This window comes from Stomoxys calcitrans, chromosome 2, assembly GCF_963082655.1.
Source record: "Stomoxys calcitrans chromosome 2, idStoCalc2.1, whole genome shotgun sequence".
NCBI classification, from domain to species: domain Eukaryota; kingdom Metazoa; phylum Arthropoda; class Insecta; order Diptera; family Muscidae; genus Stomoxys; species Stomoxys calcitrans.
This window is the reverse complement of record NC_081553.1, coordinates 190,674,763-190,700,902: the sequence shown is the minus strand read 5'-3', so window position 1 is coordinate 190,700,902 and position 26,140 is coordinate 190,674,763. Positions and strand designations below refer to the sequence as shown.

The window sequence follows — 26,140 nt, the reverse complement described above, 5'->3', positions numbered from 1 at the left end:
TTTTAGCAGAATCCAGCCAAAGAGACTTCAAAGTAGCCGACTTGGCCCAGTTTCTGTGATAGCGCCATTGCTATAGGCGTGCTGTTGTAGAGAAGAGCTATCCTTTGGTATCTTGATCGTGAGATATGTGTCTATCAACCTCCATAGAGCCTTCAACATCAGTTGTTATTGTTGTTGTAGCCATATAGCCACACAGGTGAACAAACTCGTTCCGATCCAAAGGACCGATAGCCGCAGGAACAGGTTGGCCATTTGATATTTAAAGGCGCCAATAACCCGCCTTGTCATATCGAGCATCATAAGCACTCAGTATTTATGCAAGAGCCGATGCCGCCCGACCTCTTACTGAAACTCTCCGCTCGATAACTCCGATTGTCCATGACTGCAGTTGCAGCTACTCCGTTTGGAGCATTCCACTATCCGAAACCTGTGGACGCGTCCGGTAGATCGCAGCTAAGCTTCTCGTGACAGCAATGAACACCACACAGAACGGACCTCAATGTTCCTGGTTGTGTGGTGCTCACAGCTATGCCGGGTCGGAAAAGCTATGACATGAAAGACTTCAACATTAGTCATGAAAGACTGCAAAAGCAAATTTGCCCAAGAACATTCCACTAAGGAACAGAAGGCAAACTTCTCACATATCAAAGACTTCTGTCCTCTTTAAGTTTCAAGCATGACTGACTAATGAGACGAGAGCCTTTGGGTTGGTATGATACTGTTTCCTGATTTTTAAGTTGAAATTACCTTTGTAGCCATTCATGCCGCAGACATTTATGTGACTAGCCAATACCAATAGAGCATATATCTTCCTAGGCCAAAAGGCTAATCTAAAGTCGCAGGTTGTTTTTCAAGTAGTGAAACACCGTAGCACAGAGGTTAGCATGTCCGCCTATGACGCTGAACGCCTGGGTTCGAATCCTGGCGAGACCATCAGAAAAAATTTTCAGCGGCGGTCTTCCCCTCCTAATGCTGGCAACATTTGTGAGGTACTATGTCATATAAAAACTTCTCTCCAAAGAGGTTTCGCACTGCGGAACGCCGTTCGGACTCGGCTATATAAAGGAGGCCCACTATCATTGAGCTTAAACTTGAATCGGTCTGCACTCATTGATATGTGAGAAGTTTGCCCCTGTTCCTTAGTGGAATGTTCATGGGCAAAATTTGCAATTTGAAACATTATCTCGGCCTGATGATTCAAATGAGTTGAAACTTTTGGCCAAGCATTGGATTCTGGTGTTTGAAACAATTCTTCCACAATCCCCCATGAAAATGTAGCAGTAACAAACTCCACCCGCTCCACTTTGCTCGTTGAAAGTTCCCCGGGAGATTTTAATTAATTCAAAACCTAAAGCGACTGAGCTTGAAATTAGGTTGCATTAAAAAAATGATTACCTTAATTTGCTATGAAGAGGGAGGGTAAATACATTTATTTCTTAACACTTTCTCGTTTATTCTCTATTCCAAAGCAGAATTTACACCCGTTGCCATTAATTTGCATTACTAATACTTCATGGCTATTGCATTACGGTTATAAAATAGCGACTGTCGTCTGTTCAAAGCTGTGATTTAACTGCAGGTAGAAGATAGGGAGAGAAGAAATTGTCATAAGATATTGTAGCAAAGGGTATGTCCAAGGCATGACTGAAATCAAAACAAATAAATCGCATTAAGTTCGGCCAGGCCAAAGCTTATATATCCTCTACAATGGAAAACTTCAATTCAGCCTGGCTGAATAGGTTTTCCCATAGGAAAACTTCAATTCAGCCTGGCTGAATAGGTTTTCCCATAGGAAAACTTCAATTCAGCCTGGCTAAATAGGTTTTCCCATAGGAAAACTTCAATTCAGCCTGGCTGAATAGGTTTTCCCATAGGAAAACTTCAATTCAGCCTGGCTGAATAGGTTTTCCCATAGGAAAACTTCAATTCAGCCTGGCTGAATAGGTTTTCCCATAGGAAAACTTCAATTCAGCCTGGCTGAATAGGTTTTCCCATAGGAAAACTTCAATTCAGCCTGGCTGAATAGGTTTTCCCATAGGAAAACTTCAATTCAGCCTGGCTGAATAGGTTTTCCCATAGGAAAACTTCAATTCAGCCTGGCTGAATAGGTTTTCCCATAGGAAAACTTCAATTCAGCTTGGCTGAATAGGTTTTCCCATAGGAAAACTTCAATTCAGCCTGGCTGAATAGGTTTTCCCATAGGAAAACTTCAATTCAGCCTGGCTGAATAGGTTTTCCCATAGGAAAACTTCAATTCAGCCTGGCTGAATAGGTTTTCTTTTAGGATAACTTCAAGTTTTTTTTGTTTTGAAACATTAATTATTTCATTTTATCACCTTAGCAGACTATAAAGTAGGCTTATTACCGAAATTATATAAATGCCCTAGCATAAGCGAAGCGAAAGACCTATTGCTCCTGCGAGTTCACATTATTTTAGATTATAAATCTTCTCTTTATTACCTTTGATCCAATTAGCTTAGATGAACTCAAAATAATTCAAGCAACTAATCAAGCTGAATAGCGCCAAAACTGAAGACAGAATAAACATATTTTTCATATTTTTCACATGTCATGGGCCATTGAGATGCCACACGCGCTCACACATGCACCCACACGAGACAAAAACAAAAAAAGACATGCTTTACTTAACGCTTTTGCAGGAAACTGTCTTAAACAGATGACACATCCATGTGAATCCCATAAATTTCATACAAATAACCTCAAAGACTTACAGACACCAAGTACTTCATGTGGCTGAGAAATTGACTTCTTGGCCATATTTTTTTTTTTCGTTAGCCTTTACAGTTTTTGCACTTTCTTTTAGGCAATGCCAAAAGTTTCCATGGGTATTGCCTGTGGTAAAATGGTGGAATATATAAGCCATTTGATCCCTTCTTATTTGTTTCTGTTTTTGCCGCCTCAAGATTTTCGCCTTTCCCCAAGACCATTTTCCAGTTTTTACCTCACCATTCAGTAACCCATTGTGCGCTGCTGCTGCCTCGGAGCTCCCTCCACCACCACCACCAACACCATCTCAGAGCAGCAAGCGAAGCTCGTAAATTCATAAAAATATATTTTATATGGTTGCTTTTTTCGCCACAACGCCATAATTACCACTTTTATTGCTTTTTCTATTAACCACAGTCTGAACGTAGCGCTGTGCATCTTCTTCAGCTATTTTAACCTACCTTTCTTCCATTAACGTTGTTCGCATTCGCAATCGCTGGCACTTATTCATTTGCCATTTCCCTTTTGGCTGCGAAAATCGGGGTTGAGCTGTGCTCTTCCCAAAAGAAACAACAACACGGACAGCAAAAGAAAAATAACGCAGCACGTTGCCTCTGCGAAACATACCACACAAATTGGATTCGTGTGTTGCTTTCATCTCCCCGGCCCCAGCTACCAGCTACCTGCTACCTTCTACTGTCACCTGATATTGTGCTGCAGATAAGACCTTCTCCACGCAAAGATGTCTGCAAATGTTAAAGTTGTGGCACTTTTTTTTCCTGAGTGGCTTTTTTCTCCCCACAATGCTCGTATATTGCCGCGTAAAAATCCAATTTTCAAACGAATTGAAGAGCGTTAAATTTCAGTATTCGAAATTTGTGGCATTTACTTTGCCGTGTAGGGAAAAATGTGGGGCGGGGAGAAAAAAATTGGGATTTTCCAAACCAAAGAATTCATGGAAATATGTAATATGAAAAACTCCCCAAAAATTTAAGGGAAGCTTGGATCGCTGCCTCCCCTTAGCCCCATATTCGAAAGTGCCAAAGACAGTTTTTAGACATACGCATGTGTGTGTAGCGCTTCTTCATATATAAACTTTTGTTTGAATGCTCGAAATGTCAAAGTTAAAATTACCTTGATGTGATAGACACATTTCTTACAAATTGACTTCATGCCACCAAAATCGAGAAGGCTGAGTTAGCCTAAGCAAGATAGCTACGATTTCTTGCAAATGTCGTGCTTAACTTCAACGCACATCTCCATTAAAGCCACATAAAATATTCTAAAGTTTCCACTGCCAACCAAAGCTAGATGGCATATAGCCATTTGTTAACTATTTTATGGATAGAAATCGATATTAGGGTGTTTCGAAGGAAATTTTCATTGAAATTTTAAAAACCATGTTGACTGTTGTTGCACAGTAGAGTAGGTAAGGTTAGGTTGAAAAGAGGGTGCAGATATTAAACCGCCCCATGCCACTATGGACATACACCTAGGCCAGTAATCGGCTTGTTGAGCGCTCTAAAAACTTTAAAGTAACCTCTAAAAAGAAATTTTTAAGTTAGGAATTCCGTGGTACTTACAAAATCCTTAATTGTTTTCAATGCCACTCCCCTAAGTTGGTTCCTAAGTACCGGTATCTGTTGGACGCGAAAGCCGGGTAATGCCAAATGAAATGCTTCAACGTCCCATCATCTTCCCCGCATGCCCTACACATGCTATCACTAGCTGCAGCGATTTTGCATAAGGCAGCTCTTAGTCCTATTTGTCCCATTATAATACAAATAGCTATACTGACCTTCTTCTTGCCTCCTTTCAGTAATAGCCTCGTCTTCTCAAGATCTGGATCCTCCCATAGGATTTTCGCCGTCCTACCGACCGTTTCGCTGTTCCACAATGTTGCATGCGCATTCGTCGCTCAATCCTTTAACTCGCACTGCGTCGACCCGAAAGGCTTCGGGTTAACCAAGTTTATTGATGGCAGTCCTCTGGCCTTCACCGCCAAATCGTCAGTCCTTTCACATCCCCTTACTTCGTTATAGCCCGGCACCCAAACTATGCGGAATTTGCCATCCTCAGAGAAGGCGTTAATCTCCTTCTTACACTGCAAGACTGTTCGTGACCTTACCGTCCTGGTTGTTATTGCCCTTATGGCAATTTTACTTTCGGTAAAGATGTTCACAATCGACGTCCTCGCGTTAGCACCACACCACTTCACGCAATCCATGATCGCCCGGATCTCCGCCTGCAGGACCGTATTGTGGTCTGGCAATCTAAAACAGATCTCAGTCCCTGGATTCTCAATGTAAACGACCAAGCCCACTCTGTCCTCTAGCTTTGATCCATCCGTATAACATGATCTTTCAGATGGCAATACTAGGGTTCCGTCAATCCAAGACTGTGCTGATGGTTCAAGGTTCATCTCAGGTATCCGATCGGCAACCTCTCCACTTCCTTCCAGGTTGTTATTGCCCTTATGGCAATTTTACTGTCGGTAAACATGTTCACACTCGACGTCCTCGCGTTAGCACCACTTCACGCATTCCGTGATAGCCCGGATCTCCGCCTGCAGGACCGTATTATGGCCAAGCAGTCTAGAACAGATGTCATTCCCTGGGTTCTCAATGTAAACGACCAGGCCCACTCTGTCCTCTGGCTTTGATCCATCCGAGTAACATGATCTTCCAGATGGCAATACTAGGGTTCCGTTAATCCAAGACTGTGCCGATGGCAGCAGTGCGTCGAACTCGATTTCAAGGTTCATCTCAGGTATCCGATCGGAAACCTCTCCACTTCCTTCCAGGTTTCCTATCGTCGTCTCGATTATACCGCGATGGCATGAGCTGCTCTCATCCTCAATCCATTCTCCCATCGCCTTAAGACTCATAGCCGTAGTGGCTGCCTCACACTTAATTTGTATGTCAATGGGTGGGATATCTAGAATAGTCTCCAGTACCCTAGTGGGCGTGGTCCTCATCGCTCCGCCTATGCCAAGACAACATGTTCTCTGAACCTGTTGTATGGTCCATATGTTGCACTTTTTCTCCATAGCAGGCCATCAAATTACAGACGCGTCAGTAAGTATTGGTCTAATCACGCTCCTGTAGAGCCAGTGGACTATCCCAGGATTCAGGCCCCATTTCGAGCCTACAGCCCGTCTAGATAGTGCCCAACATCTGTACGCTCCTGAATGTGACACTTCCAATTAAGTTGCCTGTCCAAGATCACACCTAAGTATTCGACCTTGTTCAACTATCGAAATCGTCTTATTGAGGAAACGTGGTGCATTAAATTGGCCCACCTTCGTCTTCCTCGTAAACAGGCATATTTCAGTCTTCTCTGGGTTAACATTGAGACCTCTGGGTCTAGCCCAGTCATATGCCATATGCAAGACCCTTTTGGCCCTTCTGCATAGCTCGTTCGGATCCTTACCTCTTACAAGTATTATAGCATCGTCTGCATAGCAGACGGGTTCAAATCCCTCCTCAGTCAGCATCCGTAATAGGTCATTTATGGTGGTCAACCATAGGAGTGGTGATAAAATGCCCCCCCTGTGGCGTGCCCTGTGCCACTTTCTCCCTTATATTTATGCCATGGGACACACCATTTATCCACCTGTTCCTTAGCATATGGTTTACCCAGTCTCTAAGGACCGGGTCCACCCGGTACTGGTCTAAGGATTGGATCGGTGTGTCGCTCCGCACATTGTTACAAGCCAGTAGAGTAGATAGCTGTACAACACGTAATAGGCACTAGGTTAGGTAAGCTTGAAAAGAGGGTGCGGATATTAATCACCTTCCATACATGTTCTACACATGATATCACCGATTTCGTATAAGTAAGCTCATATTCCTATATCTCCCGGTAATAACTTCGCTAATATAAAGGAATAGGCCTAGAATATATTCCACAGAAATGACAGCCGCGGTGGTGGTTTCAGGCCGTAGAAAGTTGTCTGACCAGTGAAGTGGCTGCTACAGGCGCCACCAGCCCTCAGTCAAGTGGCTACTGATGACCGACCCAATCTTATCCACTTATGCCTGACATTCACTTAGTTTCTCGGCCTACTACTACTACTAAATATCTCATGAACATTCCACTAAGGAATAGGGAATACTTCTCTCATATTGGCCTGTTGTCGCAGAGACCATCCAAATCATCATCTTGTGAATAGATATCCACCGCCCATAAACCTTAAGGCAGATCTACATGATCTAGAGCGTGAGGTTCAGCACTACAAGAGAGATCCTCTAGATCAAGCGGCATAACAAGCAGGTCAAGACTACATTCATGCAGACACGGTAGCAGATGCAGTAAATGTAGTCCTTGGAGAACAACCGCCTCCCATTGCACCTGAAGAAATTGACCTCCTCTGGCAAACCAGAGTAGTTTCGGCTCATTACGTTCCGGCAGATGTAGCCGCCTCAACTCCTACAGAGCAAGGATTGATGTCGACATGCAAGATGTATGTCCCGATTGTAACCAGGGACCGCACGATACACGTCACCTGGTTAACTGCCCAGCCAGACCCACTCGTCTCAGACCCAGATTCCTGTGGACGCACCCCTTCTTAGTCGCAGAGTTCCTGGGTCTTGACACTCAACAGAATCAAGCTGACGAAAGATAGAACATAAGAAATGCTACAACAACTTGGTGGAGAAATTTTAACATGGCAGAATACCTCCTTAGTAAGGGCCGGCATTAGTAAGGGGATAACCACCGCAGAAAATTTTTCTGATAATCACCCCGGGATTTGAACCCAGGCGTTTGGCGTCATAGATGGACTCGCCAACCTCTGCACCACATGGGCCTGCAAGGTTATCGGCCTACTTTGGCAAAAACATAGGCCCCTCAAAGAGATGAAAGAATAAGAGGTACATTAGGCTAGATTACAAGAGATTGGAAGGCTCGCGACTGGCCACCTCGGTTGCTAGACGCAGAGAGAGATATGCCCCAGTAAGTTGCAAAACATCAGAAATGACAGCAAAACCCGTATACCAAATTAAGACAAACAAAACAATTAAGAGCTGGCTAAGTTCGGCCGAGACGAATCTTATATACCCTCCACCATGGACCGTATTTGTCGAATTCTTTGTCCGGTCCCCCTTTGTAGGCAAACAAAGAATAATGTATAAGAATTGTTATGCTATTGAAACTATATCAAGTTGTAGTTCGATTCGGAACCTAAAAAAATTGAAAGTTGAAGACCATAGTAGAAGTCTTTTTGCAAAATTTCAGCCAAATCGGATAAGAATTGTTGTTGTCGTCGTCGTCAATCTCTTATAGGCAAGCAAGCTCGTTCTGGTCTCGGATGAAAATTGAGGCTTCTAAGGCTGAAGAAGTCAAATCCGGGGATCGGTTTATATGGGGACTATATCTGTTTTGAGACCGATTTGGATCATACGTGGCATGCATATTGGAAGTCATAATGTCAACCCCATATAGACCGATGCGCCGATTTAAGCTCTAAGTCCCATAAAAGGCACATTTATTATCCGATGTGTTGAAATTTGGGACAGCGGGTTGTGTTATGTCATTTGACATCTTTCTTCAATTTGGCACTGATCGGTCCAGATTTGTATATAGCTGCCTATAGACCGATCTCTCGATATAAGGTCATGGGCCCATAAAAAGCGCATTTATAGTCCAAATTTGCCTAAATTTGAGACGGAAAGTTATGTTAGGTTCTTCGACATCCTTATTCAATTTGACCCAAATCGGTTCAGATTTTGATATAGCTCCCATATATTGGGTTGCCCAAAAAGTAATTGCGGATTTTTCATATAGTCGGCGTTGACAAATTTTTTCACAGCTTGTGACTCTGTAATTGCATTCTTTCTTCTGTCAATTATCAGCTGTTACTTTTAGCTTGCTTTAGAAAAAAAGTGTAAAAAAAGTATATTTGATTAAAGTTCATTCTAAGTTTTATTAAAAATGCATTTACTTTCTTTTAAAAAATCCGCAATTACTTTTTGGGCAACCATAGACCGATCTCTCGTTTTAAGGTTTTGGGCCCATAAAAGACGTATTTATTATCCGATGTCGCCGAAATTTGGAAAAGTGTTAGGCCCCTCAAGTTCCCTCTGCAATTTGGCCCAGATTGGTCCAGATTTAGATTTAGATATAGCTGCCATATAGACCGATCTGACGATTTAAGGTTTTAGGCCCATAAAAGCCACATTTTTTGCCCGATTTCGCCGAAATTTGAGACAATGAGTTGTGCTAGACCTTTCAACATCCTTCTTCAATTTGGCCTTGATCGGTGCAGATTTGGATATAGCTGCCATATAGACCGATCTGCCGATTTAGGGTCTTGGACCCATAAAGGGCGCATTTATTGCCCGATTTCGCCGAAATTTGGGACAGCGAGTTGTGTTAGGTCCTTCGACATCCGTCTTGAAAATGGCTCAGATCGGTAAAGATTTGGATATAGCTGCCATATAGACCGATCTCTCGCTGTAAGGTTTTGGGCTCATAAACGGCGCATTTATTATTATTATTGTCGTCGAAATTTGGGACAGTGAGTTAAGTTAAGCCGCTCGACATCTTTCTGCAATACGGCCCAGATCGGTTCAGATTTGGATATAGCTGTCATATAGACTGATCTGCCAATTTATGGTTTTGGCCCCATAAAAGTAGCATTTAGTGTCCGATTTCGCCGAAATTTGGGACGGAAAGTTGTATTAGGCTCTACGACATTATTCTACAAATAGGCCAAGATTGGTCCAGATTTGGATATAGCTGTCATAGACCGATCTCTCAATTTAAAGTTTTGGCCCCATAAAAGTAGCATTTAATGTCCGAGTTCGCCGAAATTTGGGACAGAAAGTTGTATTAGGCTCTACGACATTATTCTACAAATAGGCCAAGATTGGTCCAGATTTGGATATAGCTGTCATAGACCGATCTCTCAATTTAAGGTTTTGGCCCCATAAAAGTAGCATTTAATGTCCGAGTTCGCCGAAATTTGGGACAGAGAGTTGTGTTAAGCTCTTCGACATTATTCTACAATATGGCCAAGATTGGCACAGATTTGAATATAGCTGCCACATAGACCGATCTCACGATTTAAAGTTTTGGGCCCATAAAAAGCTCATTTATTGTCCGATTTCGCCGAAATTTGTGACAGTGAAACACCCTTCTTCTAACATATAGACCGATCTCTCTATTTAAAGTCTTGACCCTATAAAAGGCATATTTATGAAGCGATTTCGCTGAAATTTGACACAGTGACTTATGTTAGGCTTTTCGACATCTGTGTCATATATGGTTCAGATCGATCTATATTTGGATATAGCTGCCATATAGACCAATATCTCGTTCAACAAAATTGAACAATGACTTGTACTTATTAGACCACTTGGACCGAATTTGGTCCAAATCGGACCATATTTCGATATAGCTGCAAGGGGGGCATAAATTATGAATTTTTCCCGGATTATGACGAAAGGTGGTTTACATATATACCCGAGGTGGTGGGTGTCCAAAGTTCGGCTCGGCCGCCTTTTTACTTGTTACTAGTTTTTTTCGATTTTCTCCCGTTGTGCACCCACATATATAACTTTCATCCGATATATACTTTTGAGACCGTAGTAGTCCCAAGGCCACCTTAACGCAGATGTTAGCATGAACGCCTGGGTTGGAATCCTAAGAGAGATCATCATACAATTTTCAGCGGTGGTTATCTTCTCCTAATGCTGGCGACATTTGTGAGGTACTATGCCATGTAAAAACTTCTCCTCAAAAGAGGTGTCGCACTGCGGCATCCCGTTCGTATTCAGCTATGCAAAAAAAGGAGGCCCCTTATCATTAAGCCTAAACTTAAATCGGACTGCACTCACTGATATGTGAGAAGTTTGCCCCTATTCCTTAATGGAATGTTCATGGGCAAAATTTGCATTTGATGTAGCCCCAATTTTTATAAAATTATACGTGAGGTGTTTGTTTTTTGACGTGCCTGAGCTAAATATAACCAAAGTCGGTTCAGATTTAGATATAGCTCCCATATATATATTTCATCTGATATGGCTCTGAAGGCTGCAGTAGCCACACCCACAAACGTGGTCCCACATTTGGATATCAGATTCGTATTCCACTCGTAAATACCTTTCATATGAGTCCCATATTGCCCTAGTCGGTAAATATGTCTGATTTAGGGGTGTTTTGGGGAGTGGGGACCTAGCACTTGGTCCGACAATTGGATATCAGATACGTTTTCTTATCCTAAATACCTTTCATTTGAGTCCCATATTGTCGTGATTGGTGTAAATATATGTTTGGTAGGTTTTAGGGTGGGACAGCCCCCCTAGGTACCCCATCCGAAATTTGGATACTAAATTTTTATTTTTAGGGTACTATATGAGAGCACACAAAATTTCGCTTAAATCGCACCACCCATCCCCGAGATCTGGCGTTTTAGAAAATTAGGGTAAGGGGGAGGGTCCGCCCCCCTTCAGATATCAAAAAATTTAGTACCCTATTTTCTGTGAATCTATATCATCTGTGAAAATTTCAAGAAAATCAGTTCAGCCGTTTCTGAATCTATAAGGAACACACAAACAAACACAAATTGATTTTTATATATAAGATGTTTACACATTTTATTAAAATCTGTTATCCACTCTCTTCTTCCTCCTCTAACCTCTTTTAATGCAAAAATGATTGAATGTAATGTTTATATATTGAACAAAAAATCTACAATTACGCACAGATCAACAAGCAACTTTAATATAATAACATAACCCAAGGATTATTTATTTTCCACAATACCTGTAAATTCTCCATTTCATTGTCTCTACCTTCCCTCAGCAGGCCAAGTTATTAGAAGTTGTTCAATAAACTTGTTAAACTTATAGAACTTGAGGAATTCCTTTATTCGAAAAATAAGCTCTGCCCAGGGATATTGTTTCACACTATCCACCTTACCCACTGAAATGGAATATTGTTCCGTATTTTAGAGAAAAGTTTTACAGCCACAATGATGACTTGAAGGAGTCTTTCAATGCCGCTGTTTGCAGCCAATGGAGCTAGAATTTTCACACTCCACTAACTGACAAGAAAAAATGGAAGAGCATAAGCAGAGAAGAACTTGGTCGCAGTAAACCCCACTCGACTCAACTCAAGTTCTTCAAAGATTAATATTCGTTTTTTTTCATTCTTCATCTGCTTGGTCTTCTTCTAGTTGCTGTTCTTGGTGCAGGAAGCTCAGAAGTCTTGTACTTCAGAGTTAGCATAAATATTCACAGCAACAACAATATGCAAGGAGCAGAGGAGAACCCCAACAACAACTAGGACGACCAATAACAGGAACAACCAAACAAAACACAAACTTTGAAAATGAGTTCGAATGAACATTCAAGTGTCGAAATGTAGAGCAATGATTTCAGGCAAACATCTAAATTCTTTTTCTGCTTCATTTTTTGTGAAATAGAATTTGGGGGGAAAGTAGCTAGGAAAATTTCACAAAATTTTTAAGTCAATAAGGAAAATATCTTAAGAAAAAAAAAACACAAGTAAGAAAAAATCAAAAAAAGGAGCAAAGGCAATCTACACTAGCAAGATGTAAGAAAATATTCACTTTTTCTTAAAGTTGAAGCAGCAAACTTAAGAAATAAAAAAATGAATAATGGTCGGTCTAGATGAACTTTGTAAACCCTCTATAATTTTGGTAAAGTTGGGTTTAGTTTTTATAAAGATGGTAATTCAGCAATAATGAAGTAAGTGGGCCCTTAGAGGATCATTGCAAATCTCATCTACTAAAGGTCATCCTGCAAAGACTTGTCAGCTTTGCAGGTTAACCAAATGTGACTCGCCACCAATGCTTTGTAATCGACAAATAGATGAAGTGATAGAAAAGTTGATACCGTAGGTGAAGGTGGAAGTGAATGAACCCCGTTTTTTGTGAACAGAATACTGTATGATATGTAATGATAAGATGTGGTTAGGTTAGGTTTAAGTGGCAGTCTGCCATCAGACTCACTCAGACGTTTTCGATGCGACATCAAAAATTATATAGCCTATTGCTGCTTCCAAACCACTTTCCACAATCTGTGAAAATTTCAAAGAAATCGGTTTAGCCGTTTTTGGGTCTATACGGAACAAACAAATTTACAAACCCACAAACAAACGAATAAGTGTCACCTTCAGGAGCGTACTGAGAAGACTCACAGGGTTCACTTGGTCACTATGTAGACGGGCCGTAGGCTATAAATGGGGCCTAAATGCGAGGATAATCTAATGGTTATACAGGAGCGTGATTAGACCAATACTTACTTCCGATTCAATAGTTTCGACGACTGCTTTGGAGAAAAAGTGCAGTATAAGGACCATACAAGAGGTTCAGGGAACATGTTGTTTTGGCATAGGCGGAGCAATGCCACGCCCTTGGGCACTGCAGACTATTCTAGATATCCGACAAATTGACATACAGATATAGTGTGAGGCAGCCACTGTGGCTATGAGACTTAAGACGATGGGAGCAGCTCATACCATTGCGGTGAAATCAAATTGACGTTAGGAAACTTGGAAGGAAGGAAAGAGAATAGGTTGGGTTAGGTTTAAGTGGCAGTCTGCCATCAGACTCACTTAGATGTTTTCGTCCATTGTGATATCACAGGAACGATAAGGAAGATGCCTTCTAGTTCCCAACGTTGAACCATCCAGATCGCTTTAAAAAGCCCAATAACTTGTGACTGTTCACATACGCTAAATCAGAGAGGTTCTCAAAGAAATGAGAACCTAAAGTGGAACTACTTCTGACTGCTAGTGCGGGACACACACACAAAAGGTTTTCTATAGAATCTTCTTCTTAGATGTCCTCACAGCTTCTGTAAAAGTCGTTGCTAGCAACCTTCAGTCTGACAGCATGTTGTCCGATTAGACAGTGACCTGCCATGACGGACACAATGACTGAGACGTCTGTTCTAGCCAATGACAGCAAAGCAGTAGACCTCTTCAAGTCTAGATTAGGCCTCATAGTTTTGGAATGCTCACAGCCCCCTCTTTGTGAACTCCTTTTGACTGCTAGTGTGGGACACACACACAGAAGGTGTTCTATAGTCACTTCTTCTTCGATGTCCTCACAGCTTCTGTAAAAGTCGTTGCTGGCAACCTTCAGTCTGGCAGCATGTTTTCCGATTAGACAGTGACCTGTCGTGACGCCAACAATGACTGAGACGACTGTTCTAGCCAATGACAGCAAAGCAGTAGACCTCTTTAAGTCTAGATTAGGCCACATAGTTTTGGAATGATCACAGCCCCCTCTTTGTGAACTCCTTTTGGCTGCTAGTGCGGGACACACACACACAAAAGGTGTTCTGTAGTCTCTTCTTTTTCGATGTCCTCACAGCTTCTGTAAAAGTCGTTGGTGGCAACCTTAAGTCTGGCAGCATGTTTTCCGATTAGACAGTGACATGTCGTGACGCAAACAATGACAGAGACGTCTGTTCTAGACAATGACAGCAAATCAGTAGACCTCTTCAAGTCTAGATAAGGCCAAGTTTTGAATTGCCCACAGCCCCCTCTTTGTCACCACCTATCATTCGTTGTCCTTCGGGCCTGATCCTGAAAACTTAGCTTACATGTCGCTAGAGGCATACCAACAGATTCCATTATCCCTGGAATGTGTAGGGTAGTTCCAGGGTCTCGCAAGCACGTCCGCTTTACAGTTCCCTGGGATATCTCTGTGGCCCTGCACCCAGAACAGATGAACTTCGAACTGCTTAGCCATCTCGTTGAGAGATCTGCGACAGTCGATCGCGGTTTTTGTGTTCAGAAAAACGTTCTCCAGGGATTTAATGGCTGCCTGGCTGTCTGAGAAGATATTAATGCCAATCGTGCTAATGACATATCTTAGTCATTCCACCACTTCCCCAATTGCAAGGATCTCCGCTTGATACACACTGCAGTGGTCGGGTAACCTTTTCGATATGACCAGTTCTAGATCTTTAGAGTACACCCCAAGCCCAGCTGGTCATTTAGTTTGAAAGTTTTAGTTTGTTACTAAGGATATCGAAGGAATAGTGGCACAGTACTTTTTATCAAAAAGCGGCTCAGGTAGGTGTAATCCACACTGCCTGGAATATCGGATATTATATCAAGGATAACACAGTGTCGGTAGCCTCGACGAAACCAAAGAGAAGCTCCCCTAGCCTCACGGCAGTGGTCGCTGCAATTCGGGTAGCCACAATGTCCAGATTCATAAGATGTAGCATTAAATTCAGTGCATCAGATGGTGTCGTCCTCAGTGCGGTTGTCATGCCCAAACAAGCCATCCTTTGGATCCGGTTAAGTGTTGAGCAAAGAGAAGCTCCAATATCCTCACGGCAGTGGTCGCTGCAATTTGTCTACCCACAATGTCCAGAGGCATAAGATGTAGCATTAAATTCAGTGCATTAGATGGTGTCGTCCTCAGTGCGGTTGTGATGCACAAACAAGCCATCCTTTGGATCCGCTTAAGTATTGAGCAGTAGGTGGACTTTTGAAGCGCCGTCCACCACACCATAACACCATATAGCATAAAAGGTCTGACAACTGCAGTATATACCCAACACATGACGCGCGGTCTAAATCGCCAAATTTTGCCAATGACCCTCTTGCAGGTGTATAGGTCAAGAGTTGCTTTTCTTGCCCTTTCCAAAATGTTTGATTTGATGTTCAATTTCCTGTCCGGGCATAACACCCAGGCATTTAGCGCTTTCTGTAAATGGAACATTCTCTCCACCCAAGGAGACAGAAAAGAAAAGAACTACTTCTGTCTTGTACGGATTTATACCTAGACCACTTTTGGTAGCCCATTTGCACTTAGAGCTTCCTGAAGTTTATTTCTTAGAGTGCTGGGAGTGCTCGCACTCGACTGAAAGGTTCATCTCAGGTATCCGATCGGAAACCTCTTCCCTTCCTTCCAGGATTCCTATCGTCGCCTCGATTATGCAGCTCATACCATCGCGGTATAATAGAGGCGACGATAGGATACCTGGTGGGAAGGGAAGAGGTTTCCGATTGGATACCTGCGATGAACCTTCAAGTCGAATGCGAGGCACTGCTGCCATCGGCACAGTCTTGGATTGACGGAACCCTAGTATTGCCATTTGGAAGATCATGTTACACGGATGGATCAAAGCTAGAGGACAGAGTGCAACTGGGGGTTTACATTGAGAACCCAGGGACTGAGATCTGTTTTAGACTGCCTGACCATAATACGGTCCTGCAGGCGGAGAACCGGGCGATCACGGGTTAAGTGAAGTGGTGTGAGGACGTCAAGCCTGAACATCTTTACCGACAGCAAAATGGCCATAAGGGCAATAACAACCAGGACGGTAAGGTTACGAACAGTCTTGCAGTGCAAGAAGGAGATAAATGCCTTCTCTGAGGATGGCATCGGCATCGTTTGGGTGCCGGGTCATAACGGAGTAAGGGGGAATGAAAGGGCAGACGATTTGGCGGTGAAGGCCAGAGGACTTCCGTCAACAAATTTGGTTAACCCGAAGCCTTTCGGGTCGACGCAGTCCGAGTTGAAGGAGTGGGCAACGAATGCACATGCAACATTGTGGAATAACGAAATGGTCGGTATCACGTCGAAAATCCTATGGGGGGATCCAGATCGTGAGAAGACGAGGCTTTTACTGAAAGGAAGCAAGAAGGAGTTCAGTATAGCTATTGGTATCATAACGGGACACATAGGACTATGAGCTCACTTATGCAAAATCGGTGCGGCAAGCGATAGCATGTGTAGGACATGCGGGGAAGATGATGGAGTATTTCCTTTGTCATTGTCCGGCTTTCGGGTCTAACAGATACGGGCACTTAGGTGGAGACACAATACCGGACATGAACCACCTTAGGGGAGTGGCATTGAAAACAATTTAGGATTTTGTAAGTAGCAAATTTTCTTTTTAGAGGTTACTTTATAGATTTAAGAGCAACAAGCCGATTACTGGCTTAGGTGTATGTCCATGATGGCATGGAGCGGATTAATATCTGCACCCCTCTTTCAACCTTACTTAATCTGGGAAACTTTCACCTAACAGCAATTGCCACGTCATCAGCATACGCGACCACTATTACACATTTTTCTTTCAGAGCCACTAATACATTGTTAATGGCTATATTCCAAAGTAGAGGAGACTATACACCCCCTTGAGGTGTTCCTCTGCTGACCCATATTCTTAGATCCACAGATCCCAAGCCTGCCATAATGCATCTTTTAGTAAGTAAGTTATTAATAATCTTTCTTACGGTAGATTTGATGCCTGGAAACTCCAACTCCTTCATGATTGGCTTCATGATTACATTATTGGAAGCTCCTTCAATATCAAAAAATGCTTCCTTTGTATATTCCTTGACAGCAACGGAACCCTCTATGTAGCCAACTAGGTCGTGAAGGGCTGTTTCAGTGGATTTGCCTTTACTATATGCATGCTGCTGCCGCGACAGACGATCTCCAGTTATCTTTGCCCTAAGATATATTTTTATCAACCTCTTAAGAGTCTTCAGCATAAAGGATGACAGACTAACAGAATGAAAATCTTTCACCTTCGTGGGGTAGGGCTTTCCTGCTTTCGGTATGAAAATGACCTTCGTGTCCCTCAATCCCACAGGTATATATATACAATCTGATACAAGCAGAGTATATCTCCCTAGGCCAGGGAACCAGTCTATCAGACACAGCTTGTAATTCAACCGGTGATGATAAGATGTGAGTGTGAGCAAATCGAAATGTACAGGAGTCAGAATGAAATCGGAACTCTCTAGCTGATACACGCTCCTCAGTAAGAATATTAAAGAACATCTCCGAACCTTTCAGCTGGCAACCCATCGGTCACTGCTGCCTTGTTGTTTTTAAGTTACTGATATTTGGACCCTATTCCTACTATACAATATACATTCCATGCCATCGACATGATTTAGTTGTAAGTTATCCTCAACGCCGCCTCGGGACATAAATAGCCTAGCTAGCAACCCATCGGCTCTTGCTGCCTTATAATTCATGAGCCAATTAACTGCTATTTCCATTTCAAACTAAGCGGTATACACTACCAATATCTAGAAAGACAAATTTGGGCAACATATCATTGAGTCCTTATACCCTCCAGGCTTTACTAACACATAAACCACAGTTGACTTATAGGGTATACCTTTGTAAACACACACACACACACACGCTCACACACCATACAAATAAACCATTGCTAGGTATGCAATCAAATATGACTCGTAAGTAAACACAGTAAAATGTTGTTATGCTTTTAAGAAAGTTTATGCTTTGCATAAAATGAAAAACAACTCATCAACTCAATTAAGATGCATTGCAATATTTATTCAAGTGTCAAGTTGTACAAACTTTGGGAGCATAGCATATACGCATGTAATACGAAACACTTGAAGGGAGAAATTTAATTGGATGACTTTGAGATGCGTGAGGTAATGATAGGTATTCGAATGTTTAGAAAAATTTCAATTATGCTAAATTAAAAATGTTAACAAAAACAATGAACAAGTAAAAGCATGTTAGGTTCGGCCAGGCCGTGTCTTGGGAACCCTCCACCAAGGATTCCGTTAAAAATGTACGCTTATTTACTCATTTTGCATTTGAATTATTTTGTAATCAATCAAAACTGGTTTTGATTGAGGCCTCTAGGGGTACAGGAAGTCAAATCCCTGTTTCGGTTTATATGGGGTCTTATCAATTATAGACCCATTTGAATCATACTTTGCACGGATATTGAAAGTCAAAACTTTGTGTCAACTTTCAGCTAAATCAGGTGAAAATTGATGCTTTTAGGGCTCCAAGAAGTCAAAAACCGAGGATCGGTTCATAAGGGGGCTATATCTGTTTATAGACAGATTCAACAGATTCTGTGAACACCGAAGGCCGGGTAATGACATAGGAAATGCTCCAACATCTCATCATCTTCCCCATATGCCCTACACATGCTATCACTTGTCGCACCGATTTGGAATAAGTGAGCTCGTAGTCCTATGTGTCCCGTTATGATACCGAAAGCTCTACTGACCTCTTACTTACTGTCTTTCAATAATAGCCTCGTCTTCTCAAGATCCTGATCTCCCCATAGGATTTTCGCCATCCTACCGAACGTTTCGCTCTTCGACAGTATTACATGAGCGTGCATCGACTTCGCCCTTAATTGGGACTGCATCGCCCCGTAAGGTTTTGAACTAACCAAGTTTATTGATGTTAGTCCTCCGATCTTCACTACCAAATTGTCTGCTTTTTCATTCCCCCTTACTCTGCTATGGACCGGTACCCAATTGATGAGGATCGTGCCATTCTCAGAGAAGACGTTAATCTCCTTCTTACACTCCAAAACTGTTGGTGAACTTACCATCCAGTTTGTTATTGCCCTGATTGCCAGTTTAGTGTCCGTAAAGATGTTCACACTTCGTCGTCTTCGCGTTAACACTATATCACCTTACGCATTCCGTGATCACCCGGATCTCCGCCTGCAGGATCGTAGAATAGTCCAATGAAGACCCCCAAGCTCACTCTGTCCTCTAACTTTGATCCGATCTGTGCAGCATGAACTTCCAGATGACAATACCAGAGTTCTCTCAATACAAGACTGTGGCGCTGGCAGTCGTGCCTCCCATTCGACCTCAAGTGTCGTCTCAGGTATCCAATCAGAAACCTCTTCCATTCCTTTCAGATCTCATGTCGTCACGTTGATTATACCGCGATGGAATCCCTGCTCCTATCCTCTATCCATTCTCCCATAGCCCCAGTGGCTGTCTCACACTTAATCTGTATGTTTATGGGTCGAATATCTAGAATAGTGTTCAGCTCTAGTCTTCAGTGGACGTGGTCCTCATCGCTACGCCTATGACAGGACAACATGTTTTCTGAACCTGTTTTATTATCCTTACATTGCACTTTTTCTCCATCGCAGTCCACCAAACAAGGCTCCATTTCAAGCCAACAGCGATTCTTCTCGGTATGCTTATGAATGTGACACATCCAGTTCAGTTTCCTGTCCAAGATCACTACTCAGTATTTGACCTTATCACATATCGTTCGATTGAGGAAACGTGGTCCATATTCGACTTTCTCGTTAACAGGCTGATTTCAGTCCTCACTGGGTTAAAATTGAGATACCTAGGTCTAGCGCAGCCGTATGCCACTCTGCATAGCTGATTCGGATCCTTACCTCTTAGAAGTATTATAATATCGTCTGCGTAGCAGAAGGGTTCATATTCCTCCTCAGTCAGCATCCGTAATAGGTTATTCATGGGAGTGGCGATAAAATGGCCCCTGTGGCGTGCCTTGTGCCATATATCCCTGTGGCGTGCCTACTCCCTTATAAAGAGTGATTTTTTAGCTATTATTTTTTAGGCAACACCGGCCCACACACATTTCGTGTTTTGTTTCCTGTCAAACATCTTAAGTTTGGTCTATAATTTAACCACGAATTGTCTTACAAACGAACAACGCTTGTAAATAATTGACTTTTATTTTCAAAATACGTGCTCTGTTAGGAAAGTTCATCGCGCGCTTCTTCCATTGAGCGACGAAGCTCATTTCTGGCTCAATGGGTACGAATGGGCATGGGTGGGCAGAATTGTCAATTTTGGAGTGAAGATCAGTCAAAACCATTGCAAGAGCTACCAATGCATCCAGAAAAAGTCACAGTTTGGTGCGGTTTATGGGCTGGTGGCATCATTGGACCGTACTTCTTCAAAGGTGATGCCAATCGTAACGTAACTATGAATGGTGAGCGTTACCGTGAGATGTTATCCAACTTATTTTGCTCAAAATACAAGAGATGGACTCTCATGACATGTGGTTTCAACAAGACAGTGCATGCCACATGCCACCGATTTCGGTGAACATTTTATTTCACATTCGGGACCGGTCAATTGGCCGCCTGGATCGTCAATGTAATGCCTTCAGCCTATTTATTGTGGGGCTATGTTAAAGCTCATGTCTAAACAGACAAGCCCGCTACAATTGACGGATTGGAAGACAACATTGAAGCATTTATTCGTAATACACCGGTCGAAATGTTGGAAAGAGTATGCCAAAGTTTTTTAGTAGGAAGGACGTGGCTTAAAAAGTTTTAGGCCTTTGGTGTCGCACAACACGCCTTGTCGGGCTTGATATAAATATTACTTTTCCCTCCCACGCTAACTTTCGAAAGAGTAAAGCTAGCCGCTTGAAATTTTGCACGAATACTTTTTATTAGAGTAGGTCGCTTGGTATTGTAAATGGGCCATATCGGTCCATAACCTGATATAGCTGCCATATAAACCGATCTTGGATTTTGACATCTTGAGCCTCTAGTGACCGCAATTCTTAACCGATTTGGCTGAAATTTTGCACGAAGTGTTTTGTTATGATTTCCAACAATTGTTCTAAGTATGGTTGAAATCGGTTCATAAGCTGATATAGCTGTCATACAAACCGATCTGGGGTCTTGACTTCTTCTGCCTCTAGAGGGCGCAATTTCTATCCAATTTGGCTGAAAATTTGCCCGAGATGTTTTGTTATGACTTCCAACAACTATGCTAAGAATGGTTCAAATCGGTCCATAACCTGATAAAGCTGTCATATAAACCGATCTGGGGTCTTGACATCTTCAGCCTCTAGAAGGCACAATTTATATCCGATTTGGCTGAAATTTTGCACGAGGTGTTTTATTATGATTTCCAACAATTGTTCTAAGTATGGTTCAAATCGGTCTATAACCTGATAAAGCTGTCATATAAACCGATCTGGGGTCTTGACATCTTCAGCCTCTAGAGGGCGCAATTTCTATCCAATTTGGCTGAAAATTTGCCCGAGATGTTTTGTTTTGACTTTCAACAACTATGCTAAGAATGGTTCACATCGGTCCATAACCTGATATAGTTGCCATAAACCGATTTTGAATCTTGACTTCTTAAGCCACTAAAGAGCGCAATTCTTATCCGATTTGGCTGAAATTTTGCAAGAAGTGTTTAGTTATGACTTCCAACAACTGTGCAAAATATGATTTTATTTGGCCCATAACTTGATATAGCTGCCATGTAAACCGATCTGGGGTCTTGACTTTTTCAGCCTCTAGAGGTCGCAATTTCTATCCGATTTGGCTGAAATTTTGCATGAGGTGTTTTTTTATGATTTCCAACAATTGTTCTAAGTATAGTTGAAATCGGTTCATAAGCTGATATATCTGTCATATAAACCGATCTGGGATCTTGACTTCTTAAACCTCTAGAGGGCGCAATTATTATCCGATTTGGTTGAAATTTTGTATAACGACTTCTCGCATGACCTTCAAAATACGTAGTCTGAATCAGTCTATAGCCTGATACAGCTCCCATATAAACCGATCTCCTTATTTTACTTCTTGAGCCCCTAAAGGGCGAATGTTTTGAATTGGCTGAAATTTTATACAACGACTTCTACTATGGTCTCCAACATTCAGGACGATAACTTGATATAATAGCTCCAATATCATAGCAATTCTTTCCGTTTATCAAATGTTTGCCTAAAAAGAGATACCAGGAAAAGAACTCGACAAATGCGATCCATGGTGAAGGGTAGATAAGATTAGGCCCGGCCGAACTTAGCATGCATTTTCTTGTTTTATTATACCCTACATCACCACTGTGGTACAGGGTATTATAAGTTTGTGCATTTGTTTGCAACGCTTAGAAGGAGAAGAGCTAAACTGATTGTTAAGTATACCGATCGGCTTGGAATCACTTCCTGATTCGATTTAGCTATGTCCATCTGTCCGTCTGTCTGTCTGTCCATGTATTCTTGTGATCAAGGTATAGGTCCCATTTATTGTCCGATTGTCATAAAATTTTGCACATGTCACTTCTTTGGCCCAAGGACGAATGCTATCGATTTTGAAAAACATCGGTTCAGATTTGGCTATAGCTTCCATATATATCTTTCACCCGATATGGGCTTTTAAGGCTGTAGACGCCACAATTTTATCCTGATCCTTACAAGATTAATCGCGAGATGTTTTATTTGATGTCCACATATATGTGCAAAATTTAGTCAAAATCGGTCCAGATTTAGGTAAAGCTCCTATATATATCTTTCATCCGATATGGCCTTTTAAGGCTGTAGAAGCCACAATTTTGGTCGTATCTCTACAAAATTAAGCACAAGGTGTTTTATATGGCGTCCTTATATGAGTGCAAAATTTCATGAAAATCGGTTCAGTTTTAGATATAGCTCCCATATATATCTTTCATCCGATTTGGAATTTTAGGGCTGTTGAAGCCACAATGTTGGTCCTTTCTCTACAAAATTAAGCACAAGGTGTTTTATTTGGCGTCCTAATATGTGTGCAAAATTTCATGGAAATCGGTTCAGTTTTAGATATAGCTCCCATATATATCTTTCATCCGATATGGCATTTTAAGGCTGTAGAAGCCACAATTTTGGTCGTATCTCTACAAAATTAAGCACATGGTGTTTTATTTGGCGTCCTAATATGTGTGCATCGGTTCATGAAAATCGGTCTAGGTTTAGATATAACGTCCATATATATCTTTCATCCGATATGACCTTTTAGGTCTGTAGAAGTCACAATTTTGGTCCGATTTTTACAAAATTTGCCTTTTCTTACTGGTTTTTTCTTAACCTTATATTCAAAGTCGAAATTCTTTGCTAAAATTCTCTCTCCATCTCCTATATTTTTGCAGAAATGAGATTAATATCGGGCGATGTTTCCTCACATTATTGGGAAACTCCATATTCGCAGCCATACTTTGACAACTCCTCCAGACGTGAGGTCACCTCAATTGTGGGTCAGGCTGCCCTGCTGCAGTGTCGTGTACGCAATCTAGGCGATCGAGCTGTAAGTACCAACCAATTCCTCAAAACCCCCAAAAATAGAAAAAAGGCTTCAAAACTGCACCTGCAAAAAATCACTTTTGCTTCAATACTAGGCAACCCCTTTGCGAGCACCTATTATAATGCGTTACATGTTTATTAATTACCTATTTTTTTCAAGAAGGTCTCCTGGATACGAAAACGAGACTTACACATATTGACAGTGGGCATACTCACCTATACCAATGATCAACGATTTCAATCACTACACACTGAGGGTTCCGATGAATGGACATTGCGGATATCATCGCCACAGCCCAGGGATTCGGGGACATATGAATGTCAGGTGTCGACGGAGCCTAAAATTAGTCAAGGATTTCGTTTGAATGTTGTGGGTAAGTGAGAAAGAGAGAAAGAGATGAAGACATATATGAGGAGGAAGTAAGTGAGACGAAACTGTTAAATGTCATATACTGATAAAACTTTGTTAAATTCTAAACCTAGTATTAACATAACTTTTTTCCAAAAAATTGTTAAAATTTTAATTAACAAAAAGCTTTCCTAATTGTTTCATTATGTTGCCATTAAGAGTGCTACAAAAACTTCGAAACAAGTTTTAAAAAAAAAAATCTTGCATTATTTAATAATTTTCTCCATAGTATTGTCTTGTAGATGGGTATAGAAGGAATAAAGTCAATTCTCCACAACATTTTTTTCCTTCTCCTGGAAAACTTTTTTTGTTTTGAATTTTTTAACATAACCTCAGTGAAAGTTCAACACAAGCCAGTTACCCATTCCGCTGTTATTCTCCCCCAAAAAAGGAAAAAAAAAACAATTTGTAAACACAATTGGTGCACACTTTGCTTAGTTGATTGCTTTATTTCCATCTATCAATATCTAATTACATCAATTTATTATTTATAACAGTTTCGTGCCACTGATTATACTCCAGTTAATACTTTCGCTCAACATTTTTTTTTTTTGTAAAAAGTTTTGTAACCTTTGTAACTTTTTCTTTCATTCGTACCTTTTCCCACTCTATTGCATTTCATGGTATGGCACAAAACATTTTCAACAATCCTCAACAACCACACAGTGTCAAGGGCAAAAATTCTGGGAAATCCTGAACTATTCATAAAAAGTGGCAGTGACATAAATTTAACTTGCTTGGCCATGCAATCACCTATACCGCCCTCTTTCATTTATTGGTACAAAGGCAAACGTTTGATGAACTATTCCCAACGCGGTGGCATCAGTGTGATAACAGAAAGAACGACACGCACCAGCAAACTTTTAATATCGAAGGCAACACCAACCGACTCTGGAAATTATACATGCTCGCCCAGTAGTTCAGGTAAGTGGTGAATGATTGGAAAGAAGAAACAAGGACACATTGTTCGACAAAAGGATGGACCGACTAACAGATCGAGAGGACAGCAGCAGAAGCAATGATGAATAAATTGTAGAACTGATGAATGGACAAACAGGAGGGTGAATAGACAAAACCATTATAAAGGGCAGATAAAAGTACAAACTAACTGTTGGAGTGATGGGTGGATCAAAGGATAGAAAGACGAACGAAAATAATTATTGATGAACAGATAGAAGGAAGAGGGACAGACAGAAAGACGTTTAAAGCAAAGGGTTACCACATAGGCGAGTGAAAGGATAGAAGGCAAAGAAGAAGGCACATTTCGGCGACATCGGACAATAAATGCGCCTTTTATGGGCCCAAAGCCTTAAATCGAGAAATCGGTCTATATGGCAGCTATATCCAAATCTGGGCCGATCTGGGCCAAACTGAAGAAGAATATCAAAGGCCCCAACACAGTGTCCCAAATTTCAGCAAAATCGGATAATAAATGTGGCTTTTATGGGCCCAAGAGCTTAAATCAAAAGATCGGTCTATATGGCAGCTATTTCCAAATCTGGACCGATCTAGGCCAAATTACATAAAGATATTGAGGGACCTAACACAACTAACAGTCTCAAATTTTGGCAAAATCGTATATTAAATTTGGCTTTTATGGGCCCAAGACCTTAAATCGAGAGATCGGTCAATATGGCAGCTATATCCAAATCTGGACCGATCTGAGCCAAATTGAAGAAGGATGTCGAGTGACCTAACAGAACTCACTTTCCTAAATATCAACAAAATCGGATAATAAATGCGCCTTTTATGAGCTCAAGACCTTAAATCGAGTGATCGGTCTATATGGCAGCTATATCCAAATCTGGACCGATTGGGGCTAAATTGAAGAAGGATATCGAAGGCCCTAACACAACTCACTGTCCCAAATTTCGGAAAATTCGAACAATAAATACACCTTAAATGGCGCAAGGCCCTAAATCAAGGCGCAAGACCTATATTTAAATCTGGACCGATCGGGACCAAATTGATGAGGGATGTCGAGTGGCCTATCAAAACTCACTGTCCCAAATTTTGGCAAAATACGTCAATAAATGAGCCTTATATGGGCCGAAGACCTTAAATCGAGAAATCGGACTATATGACAGCTATATCCAAATCTGGGCCGATCGGGACCAAATTGAAGATGGATGTCAAGTGGCCTAACAAAACTCACTGTCCCAAATTTCAACAAAATCGGATAATAAATGTGG

The 26,140-nt window shown here is 41.6% G+C and overlaps 1 protein-coding gene across 4 annotated transcripts in view; it reads left to right on the top strand.

Annotated features, from left to right (window-relative positions):
* Positions 1 to 26,140, top strand: part of LOC106091533 (limbic system-associated membrane protein) — a 462,509-nt gene that overhangs the window by 433,010 nt on the left and 3,359 nt on the right. For 3 of the 4 annotated variants that reach the window (XM_059362685.1, XM_059362686.1, XM_059362687.1), the window contains 3 exons: positions 23,389 to 23,543; positions 23,700 to 23,913; positions 24,615 to 24,872. In XM_059362685.1, the coding sequence (XP_059218668.1) occupies positions 23,389 to 23,543; positions 23,700 to 23,913; positions 24,615 to 24,872 (627 nt within the window). The remainder of the gene's footprint in view (positions 1 to 23,388; positions 23,544 to 23,699; positions 23,914 to 24,614; positions 24,873 to 26,140) is intronic. The other variant, XM_059362688.1, reaches the window with a different exon arrangement.